At 38.2% G+C, this 20,786-nt stretch overlaps 1 protein-coding gene across 7 annotated transcripts in view; it reads right to left on the bottom strand.

The window, feature by feature from the left end:
• LRRC28 (leucine rich repeat containing 28) overlaps nt 1-20,786 on the bottom strand; it is a 51,526-nt gene that overhangs the window by 7,540 nt on the left and 23,200 nt on the right. For 5 of the 7 annotated variants that reach the window (XM_010391001.4, XM_019280794.3, XM_019280795.3 and 2 more), the window contains 3 exons: nt 12,086-12,292; nt 5,782-5,884; nt 2,174-2,349 (listed from right to left, as the gene is read on the bottom strand). In XM_010391001.4, the coding sequence (XP_010389303.1) occupies nt 2,174-2,349; nt 5,782-5,884; nt 12,086-12,292 (486 nt within the window). Of the gene's footprint in view, nt 1-2,173; nt 2,350-5,781; nt 5,885-12,085; nt 12,293-14,294; nt 14,383-16,252; nt 16,274-20,786 lie in introns of those variants that run through there. The other 2 variants (XM_019280799.3, XM_019280798.3) reach the window with 2 other exon arrangements.

The raw sequence follows: 20,786 nt of genomic DNA, 5'->3' as shown, positions 1-20,786 counted from the left end.
AAAATGATTGCACGATAAAGTCAAACAGAACAAGCACGATCCATGAACAATTCAGAAAACAGCTGCCTCACATTCTTAAGGCTTTGTCAAAACAACGAGGTAATACAAATTACCACAATTAGAGCGAGGCACATGGTGCTTTCCATTTCTAAGTTCAAAAAGTTGAAGTTAAATATACAAGTTTACCATCTGTGGGCATAAGTTTAACGGGGCTAAAATACCCAGGTGAAAATATTATAGCTTGAGCAAATATTAAAAAGGATTAAAAGATCATGAAGGATTTTTAGACACAGATAATCTAGACAGATGTTTAGTAACTAATAACAATACAACATTTTGAAAAGGACATTGGTAGTATTTTACTAAAATATTTCAGCAACCAATGCAGCAGGATAGTTAACCTCACTACAAAGCCCAAACTCCACCATCAGCAAAAAGGGATCTTGCGATATTTGGAATTACTTGAAATTCAATCCAGCCCAGCATAATTCTCACAGGTCCAACCAAAGAGACCACTCTAAAAAGATCAATACATTCCTCATCTGTTAAGTGTTCCCTCACCGCCTACAAGATGCCATCATTTTCACCAAAAGAGACTAGGGTCATTTCCCGGGAAAGAGCCATCATTTTCCCAGGCCTGGCCCAAGCCACACAGTGTTTTATAAATTAAACCCCACATGCTAATCTCCATCTAGAAACTGAGAGACAGCCAAGACAGGTGAGTGAGTTTAGGTGCTGAGTAATCAAGACAAGATGCAGTACCTGATAAATGAGTTTTACGGTATCACACTGGTTTCAGCTTTCAAACACTGCAAGGTTGAACCCCAGACACAATGTACCACAACAGCCCCAAGGAGGGGACAAGCAGGACATTTGCGTCAGAAAGAAAAGGTCACACTCTGCAGCCAAGCAAGGATTGAGAAAAAGTAGTCCAGTCACTTCTGCCACTTCCCCAGCAGCCGCCAAGTATTTAACATCACTCTTGAAACTGCAAATTTAGGCAGTGACAGATGAAATCTGCTACTTTAACCATATGTGCCACCTGCTTCCCCAGCACAGCATTATCGTACACCTGTCTGACACAGGCACTGCTCCTGCCTCACTGAAATGGGGGTGTTGCTGGTGGTAATGGCCACCGTCTTTAATAAGGTCACTCAGAATAGGACATATCCCCATATGTGTGTATATGGATATATAAATCCATCCTTTTCAGGTTCTGCATCTTGGCTGAAAATAGGTATAATCCTCACAGCCTTGTATAAAACCATTTACAAACCAGTCCTGAAACTGATTTTGCAATACCACCTTTCCATTCCCAACCAAACTTCACTGGCATCTTCAGGAACCACATTCACACAGTTGGGATTTCAGAAATTACGGTACAAGTCACAAGTGGGTGAGGAAAGACAGACCTCCTTGTACACATTTCCTGGCAAAGCAGTGAGGATTTACTCTAGTGACCAAGGTACAATAGACCCTTTCCATAACCCCTTCTAATCTTCCCACTGGAGCTCTCTACTCTTCCACTTTCTCCTTTGACCTTTAAAGCTGAGAACTCCCAAGATAGCATCAACAGTGGGGAGTCACAACACATCCATATCTGAGAGGATCTGCAGGTTATCATCAGATATTGCTAACTCATGTGATTGCACGATGCAGAACCAGATGAGCCAAGGGCCACTTTAGAGCAGAGAGCCTGAATTGGGGCAGAACTAAAGCAGCTCAGCTGTCACACTGTGCTGAAATGGCTGAGGGCTGCTCGCATTTCTTTTGCCTTATGTATAACAAGTCTGTGAGTTTAGGAGTGTGCTGCCTGGCAAGGAGTTGCATTGTTGGCTGATGCATCTGATCTTGCCTCAGGAACTGTATTTCTCATCTCCTATTTCCATTAAAGAGTTTCTCCTGAAAAAAAAAGGGTCCCTCTTCATACAGGCTTCAAGTAAGAAACCATTTATAAGCACCACTTGACCTTAGAAATAGTCTTTGGAACTCTCATTTTTGATATTGGACATTTTTGTTCTAATGCAGCATTTCAAACATAATTTGATTAAATAAATCTTTTAAAATATGAATCCTTGTCCAAGCCTTTGAAGAACTGTTAGAAATGTTCCTATCACTGCCAGAAAACACTTTCACTCTTTTCTGTAATCTGAAGAATGCAGAAATTTCATACCTTTCAAAAACCTGTAGTAGGTGTTATAGAGGGTCCTCATGGCCAGTTCTTGCAAAGGCAGCACATGATCTGTTTCTGTCCCTATAGATTTCACCTCTGCTGGCAGGAACACAGTTAACTGGCCTGATGAAAAAGAGAGCAGTTTCACCTCTGAAACTTGAATTGGAGAACCACAACTAGAAGGACACAAGACATTTAGAAAGTGGTTAGAAAAAAAAATAATAAAAGTAACTTTATGGGGAAACCCAGATGACCAACCCACAGTAAGCCTGATACTGTTCTGCAGTGCAGCACCCCTCAGGGATTCCTAGCAGAGAGCAGTGCCTGGTGGGGTTGACCTTTAAAGGTCCCTTTCCATACTATTCTATGATTCTGTTTCTACAGATTCCCACCTTCTGTGATGTGCTAGACATGGGACATTTGGCGGAATTACTCATCAAATAACATAAAGAAATGAGAACACAATCCCAAGGGGGTGAACCAAGTATGCTATGTGCCCATTACTTTGCCCAGTGACAATCTCCTTTAGCCTCTGAATGCCATTGTTAGTAAATACTTTACTGAGGGGAGCCATTTCATACCCAACAGTTTGCTTCTCGTGTCTTGTATCAACGAGCTGAAAACAATAATGGATTACTCAACTATAACACATGAGGCAAATTCCAGCCACAAAAAAAAATGTATTTTAAGTGCCACTGGGTGATTCTGTACTACACCTTTCCCCATCCACAGAGCTCCCTTGGAGGGTATGGGGGGGGGAGGTGAAGGAAAAATAAAAACAACAGCCATGCTGTAGTGGGAGGATATCCTAGTAAGTCTGCTAGTCTTGCCCTTCCCAAATCATATATGGAAAGGGAAGGTTATTTGGATCCAAGGAGAGAAACTTAGCTTGTAGTAAAAATAATAACTCTATGTGATCCCTGTTGCAAGTGATCATACCAGAGAGACACGCATAGGAAAATTCTACTAAGAGGTTGGGGAAGTCAACAGGGGAATTGGAATTGTTTATGACAACTGAAATTTGAAGCCAAGAGCAACTTGTTGGGGCCAGTTCTAACAAATGGAACAGAAACACGAATTTGTCAGCCTTCCCAGACATTAGACCTAAAACAGAGGTAACCGCTCTCAACCTTATCAAATGTGAAAGAAATCTCATAGTACTCCTCTGACAACAGAGAATCTCATCTCTTCTGATTAAAGGAGAAATTGCCCAGAGAAACAACCAAGAAAGAGCAGCATTAAACAGAAGTCAATAAGCCTCTTGCTACATATTTAATACTTTCCCACAACCCATTAGTGAGGTTAAAATATAACTGGGAATTCAGAGATCCAATATTCCAATTCCATATCCAATGAGTTAGTTATCACAAGAAGTAAATCCATAATGTTGTATTTTCAAGCTGAATAACCCCTTACCAACCCCACTAAGGAAAAAAAAACATAAACTCACTACAGTCTCTACAGTTCAGAGCTGGGACATTTGGTCTACTTTATGTAAAGGGTGAGGCTATTAATGCCACACACAAAATCCACGGAGGTTAAAATCTGGAATAGAGGATGGTCTAAACAGCTGGGGAAGAAAATGAGCTGCAGAAGAAGCCTGGTGAATAAATAAGTGAGGAAAAAAACGCTGGGACCACCTATTGGCTGACTTCAACAAGACTGACAGATCCCTAACTGGGGACTATGAAATCCAATCTGCAAAAAATAAGATCAAAATTTATTTTGAGTACTGAGATCATCACCTCTCATATAAAAGACTTTTTTCAGTCAGTCTGACTGCAGGATGCCCAGACAGAGATTCAATACTTACACAAGGCAATTTATATTCTATTTTCAGAAATCAAGCTTTATGTTAGTAACAGCAGCTTGTCAGATTTTATTCTCCAGTGGAGGACCAGACAGAGCACTAAAGCCTGATCTTCAACTCTTGCCTGACCCATGAAAACCTTAGCCTGGTTACTAATGCTTTCTTGGAAAGAACACAGAAATTCTTCACATGACCATTATTACACAATTTTAAAGTCTCTCAGCACATTATCAAATAAAACCTTTAGTTTCTTAATAATATGTATGTGCTCTTCCCACACTTAAATTTTTTCTTGAAAATAATCTGTGATGTTTCAAGACAGTTTGACAACAAAGACAAGGATCTGTTTGGTGCAAAAATATTATTTTTCTTACTAAAAATTATATTCTTTTACTATTCATTACTAAGGAAGAAAATAACTTTTCATTCCACAGAAGCATTACAAGAATCGATTTCGTCGCAACACTTGCAACTCCTTTAGTCTCTTCTATACTAGATTTTTAAGACTAGATTCTATAATTCTGTACTAGATGTGTAATATCAGAGATACTAGCAGGTGGTCTCACCAGCACTGTACATGTAAGAACAGCAAAAAGAACTGGTAGGATCTTCACAAAGGTCAGTGCAAAGATAAAATTATTTTAACTGAGTATAAAATGAAAACTTAAAAAAAAAAAAAAGAGACATGGTTGTTGTATAAAACCACCTGAAATAGGCAGGACAGTTGGACCTAACTTGATGGACCATATCCTGCATTATCATTAATGTTTTTGGTAACAATCAATACAATTCTGTTAAATTTAAGGTCAATTTAATGTCTGTCTAACAATTTACAATCAGTTCTGAAAGAAAAAACAGCTAGAATTTATCTCTCCTGAAAACCAAAATTAGTAAAAGCTTGCAAGTCACACAGTTCAGCAGAACTGTAATCCAACTGCAAGTATTTAAATATCACCAACCAGCTGACACGGGAATATTAGAAAAACCTTAAAATGCCAAGACTCAGCATCTCCCATATTGCAGCAGAGTGCAGGCTGTAGAGAGAGAATTTATATTTAATGCAAGATCTGCTGAGAGTGAGCATACCAGAAATTTATAATTAGATGGTAATGGGGACAATCCTCTTCTGATCAGTTTTACACCAGTAAGGCTCCACTCATCAGGGGCGCTGATCCTAATTTATGCCAGTGTCAGGGCAGAAAGAATTAAGCCAGTGTCCTACACAGACCACTTTTTTCTTGCATCCTAACCACAAACATGAGACAGCCGAGGATATTTTTAAAATCCACATGTAAAAATAAACCTGTCAATCCGTAACTCCTAAAAAAATCACTTTAGTTAGTAGGTACCAAGACCTACAAGAAGCTAGTACTGGGATTAAAATGAGTGAAGGAGGTGCACATGACTTCTCAAGATATAGCCACAAGTTACAGAAATGTGATCACTTAGAAACAAAGAGATGCTTCAATATATTAAAAATTATTTTGTTCTTTAGTTCTGGAAACTCCGTGAAGCCTACACTTTTGGCCAACTTTTATATTCAGCTCTAGGCCTTACATTATTATTACAAATTCTTTCAGAGTAACTTCACTGTTATGCCTTAATACTAAAGTAGTCAAAAGTTAGCAATTAACACAGAAGATTTATTACAAAAATAGAAATGTGAGCTGCAGTAATCCCCTCCAAGTAATACCAGCTCTGAATCAATCACAGACACAAAAAAAATAACCAGTTGTATCATAAAGGAGAATTTTTACAAGGACAGGTACACAAGACATCTCAATTAATTCATACCTACCCACTGCAACCAATGACTTTATTATACAGATAAGATGGGAGGCCTTTCAGGTGAATATTGTTATCCACATAAACATACTGGAGCTCTCGAGAACGACCTAAATCTGGGTTTAGAAAACAAAAAAAGTCAAGGAGAGAAGGGATGACATAGTGACAATTACAAGCAAAGCAATTCTCTTTAATTATAAATAAGCTAATCAGACTCAATGTAAGCAAACATAAATTAGTACTTCTCAACTGTAAAATTTTAGCCAATGGTTTTCTTATAGATGAGCTGAAAAGCTGTTTAGAAGCAAGCATTTCAAATTACTGAAACAAAACAAAGCCCCCTTTCAGAAGCCCTGAAAATCCCATTATAAATAATTAAATTTTAACATTGACAAACTCTGAAGTCAGTTTGAAGAAGCAAAGGGACAATTGATTTCAAATCCTCAGTGCATACTTCAAGTTCATAAGGTCAAACCTGCTTTCATTAACTGGTCTCACATCACTGAAATCACAGCTTCTCTATCTTTGGGAAAGTGGGCAAGACAGACACAAGAACGTGCTCTGTCCCCCTCTTTCTCTTCTCCAAGGAGGGATCCTTGCTGGGATTCATTAGCCTTAACCAAATACAAGTGCAGTCATTCAGAAACGAGTCCGTGTGATGCAGTGAATTACAGAGCCCAAGAAAACAGAAAGCATTGAACTGCAGAATGTTAGACATCAAAAGTTGTGGCCGCAATAAATGATCAATACTTCTGGAGGTGTGCTGCTTGCATTATTGCTCTTAAAATATTCATGGCTGGTAGTCAAAAGAAGCAAGCACAGCATGATTAAGTAATGCCTTCATGGACTAGAAATGTATTAAGATACCTCTAGATAGAAGCACATCGGTATGGAACTATTTTATTTTGCTTAGAAAATTAAAAGGGAAAATTCAGATTTCTTGGAAGAATTCTCAGAAATAAGAATTTTGCTTATTTACAAGATCTAGTCAGTGGTAAAACTGTCTGCTATTAAAAGAAGTGAAAAACATACTAATGAGAGACATTTAAAAAGACACCAAACTGAACTAAATAGAATGGTCTGAAAGAGTTTTGGACTAGCAAGAAATCTGATGTGTAGGATCAGCTGGGCAGCCCACCTCATCTATCACTCCCATGCCCTTTGAGCCACTGGGACAGGAAAAGATTTCTGAGTTTAGTGAAAAGGACAAACCAGTAGAACAGTCTGAAAGCCTCTGCCTAGGAGGGGAGAGCTGCAACCCGGACAAACTGCATCATGAAAAAACACAAATAATCTGTGTGCCCCCCACTTGTTAAACTTTCATGAGTACTTCAGAGAGACTAAGATAAACAAACATTTGGCTGCATCAGCCACAGCAAGACCATACTAATATTGACTAATTCTGACTTCCCATCTTTATCAGTTACCTTGGCTGGCAGAAAGATAAGGGTAACTGGAGAAACAGGCACAGCTTCTGTTGCCTTTGTAATCATGGCAAAGAACAGAATAAAAATTAAAACAACTTCCATGATATTTCTATTCAGGAATTCTATTTGGAATACTGATCTCTTCTCATTCCCTACTACAACAATACGTAATACAAACCCTTCTTTATTACTGACTAGCTTTATTATGCACAAGAGCTCTAAACACCACTTAGTCCAGATATTTTGAGTGATCCCTCCCCAAATGTGTGTCCATCTTAAAATATACTGAATGTCTTCAGCTGTCACCCACTTGAATGGCAGCTGTGAGTACCAGAAACCTTGAAAGTTCACGCTGAGGAGTGACACATTATCAAATCTTTGATATAAAGAACAAGTGATGATATCAACAGAAAACGAATAGATTCCTTTTCTAAAATAAGAGTGTTAACAGAGAAAAAATGAGTTTTGGGGTTTTTTTCCTTTTAACACAGGCCCTTGCTTTGCAACAGTCTGTGGAGGTTTCAGGGACCATAATCTGGGCTTTGTTCAAATCAGAGTCACTGGACATCAAGGGACATGTTCAACCATCACATGCTGCTTTGACCCTGTCCCAGAGACATTCCAGTTCAGAGAACTATCTGCTGCATCCATCAAGTGTCCTGCCTCAGGATGGGAGCATAAATGCCTCTGCTGACTGATGGGCACTGCTGGAGATGCTGCTGAGCATCACCTCAATGAGATGATTTATTTGGGCTCAGTATTGCAGGGCTGAAAATAGTTTAGTAAAGTTCTGGGATATTTTTAGATGAAACAAAACCCCATTGTTAGCCTACAATGAATAAAAATACTGCAACACTGTAACACCATAAAATGTTGTAAGGCTGCTGAGGAATCAGCCAATACAAATAAAGCAGGTAGCAGGTGGATGGGACATCTAATGTTCAGAAAATGTTCCCTTGTGTTGCAGAAGCCAGTTAGACTAAAAGCAGCAAAAAACTATGGGTTGCTGGGGTAGCTTGAATGTGCTACCGTTTAACTTATTAATTTAGAGAATGGCAGAAAATTTTTAAAAGAGGCTCATCTTGCTGGTTTCTACACAGATGTATGCAAATGGGCTGAAAATCAGGCAAGTCAAAAAAAGCCCTAAAGCTGTTCTTTTCATATGCACTGAGAGGGGGGAGTGAGGCTGCATCTCATCTCTTCCCTCTGTCTTTATCTTATGCTATGTTTAGATTCTAAGTTCTGAGTTGACTGCATTTCCTAGGTAATTAAAGCAAATTTTTGGATGTTAGACAAAATATCTCAGTAGGAAAAATTGAATTCCCAAAGCCAAATAGCCTGTAACTATAAATGTTCCTTTGATATAGTTTCTTTGCATTAAATAACCAAGCATCTTCTAGACTCCAAAAGACTTTTTCCCAGTTTCAAACGTTATCCATAAAGTTTAAATTTAAATAAATCATCACTTTGAAAGGCTCTTTGTATCCCATCCACATTAATTTTTATGTCTTATATCAGTCAACAAATATTGTTAAAAGTTCTCTGAAAACCATGCTTCTGAAGAACTTTGTGCAGTAAGGAAGCTGCCCATCTCTGAAAAGGCTAAAGCTACAAAGAAGGTTTTCATGTGGCTTTTGCAAGCACTGTACTGTGTCTAAAACATTTCCACTTTCCTCCTTCCAGGCTCCCAGATCAAAGACCTTTCTCCCAGAAATGACCAAATGCCATGAGTCCTGAACAAACCCCAATTCTATTTTTTTTTTCCTCCCTCTTTTTTTTTCTTTTTTTTTTTTTTTTAACCTCAGGGCCCTGGCATATGCATTCCACATGGCTGAAGATGGAACAAAAGCTCTTGTGTGGCTGCACTGATGGTCTTTTAACCATACTGTGAGGGCAAGGACACAAAAGCAGCATATACTGAGGTAGAATAAGACCTTTGTTTACTGTGCACTGATAATTACTAGACACATTTTCTAAAGAAAAAGTGCACATAAACCCTCAAATAAAGTGATATAATACTGAGTATTTGCTGTCATAACATCCCCAGTACGCTTGAGAATTTATGGCCTATTTTAATTATATTTGGACTTTATTACATAAATGATTTTTATTTTTGCAGTGTCATCAGATTCACATTTCTGCAGTGAAATTTGTTTTCAGGCACTGGAGCATTCGCTAATGCTAAAAATTTAAAGTTAATTTTCTGTCAAAAGATAATTTATGTTGTATGTGGATTGATATACAATGATCAGCAGATTTCCCAAGACCATCTACTAAGGGAGCATGAAGTTACCATGACAATAATACAACTGTTCAGGATGCAGCTTCCAGTTCAACTTATAGGTATAATTTCTGGAGTTACTCTTAAAAATTATTTTATGAGGAAGGCCTAAAGGTTGAGATCCATGGTGTCTCATTTCTTTCAGTATAAACTGTAATATAGCTGAAAAATAATTTTTATAAAACACTGGCATATCCAATAATTACGTGTATTCTGCAGAACAAATTACTATTTCTACAGAATAATTCACTATTGTTTACCCATCTGCTTGTTTATCTACCAGTTCTGAAAGTCAGGGAGTGGGATCAGGTATTTCTACTGTATTTTGTACAATTGATTAATAGTGTTACATTGTTTTTCTCGAGACACAAGAGCCTGCAAACTTCAAAGAATGTACAGGGCAAAGAACTACCCAATCCCTGTTCAGCAGTGCTGTGCTGCTGCTGGAATAAACCTTGCACAATCCCTGTTCAAGGATCCTTTCCTTGTTCAATCCAGGAACAGTAAAATACAGATTTCCATTACACTTAACAAGAGGCTCTGCTGGCAGCTACAAGGGACAAACTTGGACAGGCAGAATGGATTCCTTGTTGACATAGTAGATGTCACCCATCATGTGAAATAAATGAAGTAAATAACACTTTAAAAAACATTATGCAATTTGTTTCAAACGTATTTCTTTTAACATGGACACATCTAAGAAAAAAAGAAAAAACCTCAACCATTCTGCCAGGAGATGAATAAATTCTCTGCTTTTCAACATAGCTCCCTAATTGCAAAAACTTGTTTTGACAATATTTGCTTGACTATCACTTGCAAGTATTTCTGCAGTGTTTTTCACCATTATTTAGCATCCTTACTCAGTCATTAACTGGTAAAGTGAAGTTGATGTAAGAATACACACAAAAGACCCCACCAGCCAACATGTGCAGCAAGCAGAAATAATGCTACAATTATGCCTTAACTTCAGCAATACTCCAAGAAAAATATTTTCCCAAGCAACAGAAGATAGATTTAATCTTTTTGCTTTTCAATACACTCTGTCTTCTACTTTATTTCATCACATCTTGACCACTCTGAAGCCTTCTGATTCTTCAGAGGAAGGATTAAACATTTACATTTATACTGTGCTGCTTTTCCTCTGAACTCTAGGATTTATGATTCAGTTTCATATCCACAGATAGCAAATTATCTCCAAATGTTCACCAGTGAGTCACTATTAAGAACTACTGAACAAGGTCAATTGACAGTCTTTGATGTTTCCCGTTATTTTAAAAGTTCCTTTTGAATGTTTTGAATTTGAGTCTAAAAATAAAGAAAAAAGAAGGTGTGTCATTATATTAAGAGATTTATTTCCTCCTTTTGAACTTAAAACACTTTGGCAGATCTATGGCTCATCCAGGTCATGGCTTGCTCACAGATAAGCTACTAGTGCAAAAGTAGCAAAAACTTTTTATCCTTTAAAATTTCCCATCTCATCTTACTGAGTTTTTGCAACATTAAAAGTATTTAACTTCCTCTCTCATAGGAGTTAAAAATATTTGCCAAAATAAGGGAAGGCAATTTGCTTGGTTTAGTACTGTGGAATCTGGATGATGCATCCTGGAACTCGTTTTCTCATTTATATAATGACATATGCTGGGACATAAGTGTAACACTTTGTCTGGAGACATTATTTGCACTTACTTTCCAGTAATATAAACTAAGGTGATAAAAAATTCAGAAAGATCAGTAAGTTCTTTAAAAGCTGAACTGCTAGTACTGAAAAGAATAAGCTAAACCTATACAATGTAATTAATTTAGAAATTTTGATCTCATTTTTAGCCATCTCAATTTCCAGCTTCTTTCCAATGTGATTATCATAACTTAATCTGCACCTAATTAACACCAAACTCTCTATTCTAGAAAAACTATTAATGGTTATTCAGATGGCAGCAGAGATTACCCCGTGGCAGGGCTGAAAAGTGACAAGTTCAGAGAAGAGGATTTGCTTTTCCCTAAGAGAACACAGTGACTGCCCACAACAAACCCCCACACACTGACTGCACCTCCTACTCCTGACCCACCTTCCGCACTTCCAAACTTTCACAGGGTTGAGAAAAAGGCACATCAATTCCTCCCTGGGCTACCACTGTGGAAATTTTGATGGATGCCTATACACAGCACAAACTAAACCTGCACTGGATTATGTGGTACTGACACTCGTAATGCTGAAAAGTAATTTATATGGAGTTACTGGGACTCCACAGCAAGTTTTAAACCCTAGCTGAAGAATCTTAGTTAAATCATCAGATCCAGCAAACAGAAACAGATCATTACCCAAAGTGGTGGAACTCAGATTACACAGTACTATATTTAAGCACATCATTTAAACTTTTTCCCCTCAGTTAGCTAAAAATAAAGCAAATTTGATAGCTTTAAAAAAACCATGAAACCTTAACCTGCATTTTTTTTATTAACATATTTTCCAACAATATGATCCCTGTGACAACTCCATAAAGAGAGTCTGTGGGGACCACCAAAGAAACTCACTTGTTGCATTTTTTTTTTAATTTCTGGGGGCAGCCAGTTTGTTTTGCTGTGTCTGACCCCCCCAGGTGGGGACTCACCGAGGGGCAGGAATGCCAGGCGGTTGCCAGCCATGGAGAGCTCGTTGAGGCAGGGCAGCTGGCACAGGTGGCGGGGCACAGACCACAGGTGGTTCCTGTCTGCAGTCAGGTACTGCAGCGAAAGGCACATGTGCAGCCTCTCGGGTAACGTCATCAGGCGGTTCGTGGAGATGTCCAGAGTCTGCAGCTCCCGCAGGTCTCCAACCTCTGCACAACAGGAGTTAAGAATGATAACTATTTTCACAAATAACATCTCAAAAAAAACCCTCACATAAATTAAAACCAAAATTCATCAGCAGTGCTGCTTTTCTCTTATGATACTGTTCTATCAATCCATGTTGAGAACTGATACTGATATAATCTGCATCATCTTCATACATCAAAAAGATTTGGAATATGAAGATGATGGAAATTTTTAGTATCAGTTAGGAACCTTTATCAGTATGGTCAAGTATGAGATCTTTCAGAGAGCATTCCTGAATTGTGACAATTACTACTATCAAAATATCAAGCATTTTCCTAGTCCTAAATCAGAACGAGGGAAAAAAAAATCCAACCCAAACTAAAATGCAAACAAAAACACATTACAAAGCTTGCTGATATTGAGGGTGTTTTACACAACCCCAAACTCTGGAAAATCAAATGGAATTAATTTTTTTAAACATTGAGGATGAAATGAGTGACTACTTAAGATTCTCTTGCAACAAGAGTTACAAACACGTGCATAGCACTTCTTGCTTAGTGACAGTCTTTCACCCAGCATGCTTGGGAAAAACAGCTCTGTCTTCATCATACAGTTCAGAAGGTCTAGTTTAAATTTGAAAAGAAGTTTCTTAATAACCTATGATATTGTTCTACTGTAGGAAGATATTTCACTAAGTTCTAACCTATAGTTGTAATAATTACAGCATCTAGAGATTTTATTTTTTATTATTTCAAGAATTTTAAATTTTGTGTTTCAAATAGTAGTGTACAATTTTTTAACATAGGTAACAAATTAGATTCTTAAAAGCCTGTAAGACATGATCACACAAGCAGTCTCACTTGTGCAACAGTGTTTTTCCTTGTGTCTGGCCTGTGAAACAGGATGCAGAACTGACTGACAAATACATTCAAAATATATTAAGCAGCTCTGCAGGTGACCTCAGTGTTTATTTAGTTATTCTTTTACAGTTACTCTCAAAACTGGATAACTCTATATATTATTTTCCTCAAACAGGGGAAACCATAACATTTTCCCCAAGTTTTGTTTTGTTTTTAAATACTTCACAGCAATGCAACCAACTCATGAAGTGCTCAGTGCCCCTAAAACTTGCTGCAGTTCTCAGCGTCTTGCAGACCCAAATGTACTTTGGTCTCAGCTGAATGAAACCAGCTCTTACATCTTAGAGCTGCTAAAACAAGATTCACTAGAATGTTCTACACTGAAAACACCAGACAATCCACACAATCCACAATCTGTACAATTTACAGCTCTATCACCCAGATTTTTTACAAAGATATAAATAGGGCAACACTGTTAAACAGAACCTGTTGTGCCCTTAAACACTCTGCAGCAAGAACTAGAAAATTCTGTTCCTTGAGCTCTAAGGTTGCACCTTGTATACTACACACAAAGAAGGAAACAAAACACTAGGTTAACCCAAGCTGTTTTCTACACAATGGGAAAAAGAAGTTCACCTTGGGAAAAACTGCTATAAATGTTACTTTCAAGACCGGAAACATGAAAAGGAAAGAAAAAGAAGTTGTAATTCAGTATTAGAGATTTTCACGTAAGTAATAGTTAAGCAAAATACATGTGCACATTTAGAAGGAGTTTCTGCCCACTGCAAAGAATCCCAGCATTAACTACAATAAAGACTCAACAACACAGTTTATGCATCCTTTCAGAAATATTACTGACAGAAGCAGCTGCTATACACAGATGATCACTCTTAGCTTTGATGTCAACAAGAATAATAAGCTTTACTTGAAAAGGGTTTTTTTTACTACAAGATTGAAAATAAATGACAAAAGCAAAATAATTACTACTAAATAGCACAAGACTACTGTGCAAAAAGAACTGCAGCAGATCTCATGTCGAAAGAGTTTTATATTCATCACAAAGCCATATGCTTGAAAACAGTGACAGGAAAAGAGCCACCTACATTCAGCCAAACCACTGACCACATGCAGTCAACAATAGGCCCAGCTATTTTAATGCACTAACCTTCTTCTCCGCCACTAAAAACAGTTCTCTAGTTCAGTTTAGGTCCAAAATCCCATAAATGTTACGGTTGGCAAAGCTGGCAGAGTTTCAAAGGCATTGCTAGAATGATATGTTTCAAATCTAAGAGGAAATAAAAGTATTCTCACTTTATCCTTCATCCAAAAAACACATACCCAAAACTTCATCCTCTCTACCTTAATCTCCCAATGCATACCAGATGTAAACATCCACTTTCAACATCTAGTGCCACATGTTACACAAACACCCACTGACCCACAATGAAGTTTAAGACTAAGCCAAACAACATAAAGTGCCATCATATTAAAGATATAACCCCCAGACTCCCCACCATAGTGCTCAAAGCTCAGTTTGAAGAACATGCTCAGACATTTACTAATGACACTAAATTGGTTTTCATCTCATTAAAGCAAAGGGAAACAATAAAGGGGAATAACAAAAATATATAAACAGTCCATTAATAAGTTTTTCAAGTTTTTAGTTACTAAATACTATTATCCTTGTTTTTAAAGTCTTGCAGCATAAATACTGCAGGAAACCTTGGCTAACAAACACAATGAAAGACTTGCAAATCTCTCTCTCCTCATCAAACACTAGGATACACCAGAGGTGAACTTTGGAAATTTACAGCAGATCCAGAAAAGAAAATGGCTATTCGCAAACAAAAAGAGCTGACAAAGGGACTTTCAGATTCTCCCAGCACCCCCAAGGGTAAGAAAGAGACAAGCATTACACATCACCATTAGACCATATTGAGGCGTTCCAATTACATTTAAATGAAATTCATAAAAGCGTAATTTACAATTTATATTAGCTCTAGGATTAACACTATCAAAATCAACGTGGCAGAGCACTGAGCTCCATTCCGATATCAGAAGCCAGAAAAAAACCAAACTCCTCGGTAGCTTTGCTAACCCCCAGCTCAGAAGGACACAGATTTATGGAAGCAGAGAGAACCCAAACGTGATGTTCCCATGCTGGTTCATGGACTCAAGTGTTTCATCCGTGTCCATCTGCAGGGACCGCTGCTGGCACATGGAGCTGGGCAATTGCAGGGCCATATGGTCCCAATGTGTTTGCAGTGCACACACGAGGGGCTGACAGACTGGGAATCCAACACTCCCTGACCCCACAGAAACTTCCCTCCTCCAGCCTCTGAGGGGCCGTGCAGTGCCACAGACCCACACAGGCTGTGCTCTAAAGCTGCCAGCCTCGTGGAATTGATTTTACCCCTTTTCTTCCCTGATAACATGCAGATTCAGAAGAGATCACTGCAGCTCCAAAAAGCAGCCTTTGCATCCATTGTAAGAGCTCTCCCTAACTACTTGAAAAAGAGACAAGTGCACTGTCCTCTTGTGTGTTGGAGTTTTCAACAAAAATCTGCCAAACAGATCTGACCCCAACACAGTGAAAAAGAAACATCAGCATACCTTTAATATTTTTCTTTAAAAAAAAGTGAAACCTGCAAAGAATTTCAGGGAATGTCCAAAATTATTGACCTTCTAACAAAACTGTTTGTATAAACATAAGTAGCATCAAGAAAAAAGAAAAAAAAAAATCTCTGATTCAGATGGTTTAAATGCCAGTTTTTAAAATTAATTCCCATGGTTTTACGTGAAGGAAAAAAAAAAATCCCATCTGGAAATAAGCAGCCTATACAACATACAGTAATTGCCAAAAGCAATTCAAACTTCCTTAATCTTTCTAGGGTACAGGCCTCACCAGCTGCATGACCCAAAAATAACTAACAGTTTTTCTTTACATTTCAAGAGTAATCCCACCTTTCCCTGATGGGCCATAAACCAAAATTTCATCCAAAGATATATGAAACACATACACAGTTGGATTTGAGTGTATGGGAGGCATGGGTTTACTTTAAATCTGAGTCCTTATATGCCAGTAAAGTTAAAAAGGGGGACAGGAAAGGGCTACAGACCTACCTGCATGAGAATGCACCTCAAAGCAGGATATTAAGGGAAAGTAGAGAACCTACAAGGAATGGAAAAAGGGACTGATCAGCAAAGAGAGCTGGCACTTAGAGGTCAGGCTGCAGAAGTTAAATGCAAACTGCCAGGAGGCCAGGAAAATGGGAACTCACAGACAAACAAAAGGTTTCTCAACAAGAAATTAAGAGCAAGAAATGAAGAACTGATGTCAACAAGGAGTAGAAATTAGGAGGACAAACCAAATATTAAATTAGCTTTTTGCATCATTTTTTCCTGTAAGAATAATGCTGTGTATGAGGACAGAGACAGAATACCTCATGGGAACAAGGACAAAGCACTGCAAATTACCACATCCATTACTAAAATGAAACGAGGCTGCTTAAAACAATTTGCATCCCAGAATACTGAAGAAAAAAAAGAAGGGTTAAAGGGTTATATATCAAAATTGCAGATCTGGGCACAAGGATTCTCAATGAATAGGACATTTTCTGGGATAGCAGCCTAGGGCTGGAGAAGAAATGTAGAACCTGTGTTCAAAAAAGCCCTGTTAATGTGAGCTCAGTGCTCCTCAGCATCTCAAAACAACTGTTCTAAGGGGAAAGAGCACGCAAGAGTAACCAGTGACTAGAACATAAACAGAAAGCAGAATGAAAATGCAGCCCAGATCTTCTCAAATGTAAATCAAGTCATACTGGTTTATCTTTCTTTGATGAAATTTCTTGGTTAATGGTAACACATGAGTATCACATCTCATGGTAAATTACTAGGATGGAGAAAATATTACTAGTGGTGGTATTCCTCAAAGGGTCTACTTTGTTTAGATGTTCCATTTTCCACCTGGGTAAAAAATAATATTAGGTTTTGGGTTGCTGTTAACCCAAGTATTTAAAGTAGTAGTAACATGGTAGAGAACCAAATTGTCATACAGGAGGAAAAGCAAGAACTTTTAGACTTAAGGGATAGAAATAGAAAGAAAAAGAACAGAAAATCAGCATGATAAGGTGCTGCAAGTCAAGGCTCTGCTTGAAGCAGTTGAAGGAAGAGAGGGACTTGCTATGCTTGTTCACTCCCTAAGGGCAATAAGGCAATTTCTATGTACAGCCACCATTTTGTTAGGAGAAGGGAAGTTTGTTAATATTCCTTTGAACTGCAGGCAATAATGATGGTCTTGCTTTTATCATACAAACCTTTAACAGTCTGCTACCCAAGAGCTCTAACAGGAGGTGATGGATCCTCTCTGTTCCAAGGCTGCAGCTGAGGACTAACAAATCTCTGCTGTTTACCATGGAGTGATGTTTTCCAGCTTGTGGTACCAGAGTGACAATTTCTTATGAACAGTTACAAAATTGAGCACTGTGAGGACTGGCTGTGATTGTGAGCCCAGCCATCCCTCCCATCCCAGGAACTAAAATGAAGGGTGGTTGCTCCAGGAAAGGAATAGAAGGTGCTAAAAGTGCCTACCCTACTTCACCCTTGACATAATGTTTTAATCAACTTCTATGAACCTGAGCAAAAGATGCATTTCCCTATTAGACCTGTAAAACCACGCACTGGTGAGGAAGAAGTGTTTGAAGTCTTCCACATTTAACAAAACTACCTGTCCCACTAGAAAAGAAATCCAAGTCTATACATGCCATGAATTTGAAGTGGATACTATTATCAATTTAAAATTGTAACAGACAGGAAGTGTAAGTTTAAATTGCTGAGAGCTTGATGGAAAAGATCTCCTTTAGATCTGCTCCAGGATGTCTCAGGAGGACTTAAATAGACTTTAAGATGGTTAAAACAAATTAAATAGCCTATTATATATCACATTACATTTACTGTCCTACCACGCAGCTCACATTTCACAGACTATAAAAATTAAATTTCCTAGCACAAATCGACACTTAAGATAGACCTGTGCCATCTTCAAACAAGGAAGTTTGACCATAACTGAAATTGGTATCATTAGATTAAAGGACAATGAAAGAGGCAGGCAAACTGAATCCCATTTACATTTTGACACTGCTGCATGCAGCTCTTTTTCTGTATTGTTGGTGAGAGAGCTTGAAAAACGTTCTGTTTCACAAGTCCAACAGACCCGAAGATGATTTTCCTTATATTTTTCCCATATAGGCTAACATTTGTTTAGTTTTTTAAAGGGGGGGAAAAAAAAATAAAAGAGATACTGGAAGAGATCTTCTGATACTGCAACAACTATTTTATGAAAAACTCACTTTTAAATAAGGTACTGAGTGAATTCAAACCCATAAAAATTCTATGGAAGAAGAAAGCCTCTATCTCAGCTGATCAAACTTCAATCTCTTAATTTCAAAGCAATACTTATGGCTGCATTTCACACAAATATTCTGTCTGCAAAGAACAGGGGAAAAGATTTTTCTGGGGCAGGATAGTCTTTGTGAATGAGCAGTCATGTAACACCCCTCAAAGCTGTTCCCAATTCTTGGTTTCACCTACTTGAGCCATAAACTACATCGACTCTTCTCCAAAACACTTAAGACGCAGACAAAGCCCAAAACCAAGTGAAAAATACATACTTCTACTGAACATACCGAAATAGAATCTTTTTTTCCTCAACCTTGCTAAATGTCACATGCAAACTTAGTACCAATCCTTATTTATTTTGTGCCATCATTCACAAGCAAAGGTGAGAAAAGTGGCTCCATAAAGTCCAACCTTGCTAAACAGTAATTTTAGGTCAGCTAAAAATGGCTGAAAATAGACATCAGGCATGAGAGTCTCATTAAGTCAAACTCTTCTAAAGGTCAGTGGTTCCCCATCTTATACCACAATTAAACTTCAGTTAACACAAATGGCAGCTGTCTGAATGCCATGGGCCCAGCACTCTGTGCTTCCCTCAGCGTACACACACACAGAGCACAGATCCACAGTGGTTATTAGCCTGTATTTCCTCTCAGTGCAGGTCTGGAATTACATTTTTGTCCACAATTTGATGGTTTCAATGAGAACTGTTAGAATAAATCAGACGATAAAAATACCAGAAATTATCATACACGAGAAAAGTGGACAAGGTGGGAGGAAGGGCAAGAGTGACAGGGAGAGAAAAAAATTGTTTATGCACAAAGGTAACTCAAGGCCATGAAACGATCAGGTTTGCTGTTTTCTTGGTTTGGTTTGGGGTTTTTTGTTTGTTTGGTTGGTCTGTTTTTTCAGAAGACAACCTATCCTTTCATTTTGTTCTAGTGTGCTCTGCCTACTTCACTGCCCCACAGCAAGGTACTATTGCTACACAAACAAGCTAGAGATGTGAAATTAATGCATTAATATTACTCTATGGTTTTATTAAATGATAACTCAAATTTTGAATAGAGCAGCCAAAATGAAGTATAGAGAGTCAGAATGGTACTTTATCAAATATATTGCATGAAAAGATCTGCTAGCATTCTACAGGAAAAAGTCACTTATTTAAGGAGTTTTCTTGCTGTTGTCTCTCCTTTGAGGAGCAGCTGTTTTCCTTTTTCTGGGTGATATGAACATAAACAAAAGTGACATGAATAAAGCATGAGACCTGTTATATTTCTCTTGTTTTGTTTATGTCTGACTATCTTTACTGCTGCACATCATCTACCATTCACTGTGCACTAATATCAATACATGGAAATGGGGGGGAAAAAAGCCTTCCAGAAAAACTTTGTGCATAAAAGACAGAGTTGATGATTTGAACTCACGATGCTGGACAGCTGAAGACGGCTACTTGAGTACAACAAACCGGTACCGAAATCAAGGCAAACAAAAGGAGCATCCTAAGGAGAGATTAAGGACAGCTCAGGAAGCCACACAGACAGGGCTAGACCTGACTGTAAATTCTAGGACAGCTTTTTCCTTTCTTCTTCCAAGGAATAACTTGGAAAGAGAGATCAACACAACAGAGTGGCCTCTGACAAGCACAGATTAGTGGCTTCTAACCGGTTACAGCACTGGTGTCTAAATAATCCACACAAAGACCAATCTGTTGTGACTGTTGCTATCAACTGTTTCCAACCAACTCACAACAGACACATCTTTCTTCTTCTTGAGGTTAGTTGGGGTTTTCTTCTTTCACTAAATGCATAACAAAAGCAATAGGTCCAGGTTCAATTTTCGTCTTTCAGTGGAAAGTACTGTTATATCAAGGCGAGTTATGGCTCACTCATTATACTATTGGGAGGCACCACAGAACACCCTTCCCTGAGGGTCAAATTCGGCCTTTATAACAAAAAGATGCAACTACAAATTTGTGTGGGATAAGGAAAAGAATCAAAGGGAGATCTTTAGCTTGGAGCCACGTTTACAGCAGTAGAGTCTCTGTATTTGTTTTTTAAATGAACGCTACTGGATGGGACTGTCTTATCTCAAGTCCTATGAAAATAAGACTTCTTCCAGGCCGCTGGAAGTTACTACAAATTGCAACAGTAATTACTGGGGACGGACTGGCTAAATGTTACAGGAAATATTCCCACTATAATAGACATGAAAACGATAGATTCAGATAGATCCAGCAGCACCAGGAGATTCTCTTGCTCCT

This window comes from Corvus cornix, chromosome 10 (assembly GCF_000738735.6).
Source record: "Corvus cornix cornix isolate S_Up_H32 chromosome 10, ASM73873v5, whole genome shotgun sequence".
NCBI classification, from domain to species: Eukaryota; Metazoa; Chordata; class Aves; order Passeriformes; family Corvidae; genus Corvus; species Corvus cornix.
The sequence above is the reverse complement of the archived record's forward strand: the minus strand, read 5'-3'. Positions and strand labels throughout refer to the sequence as shown.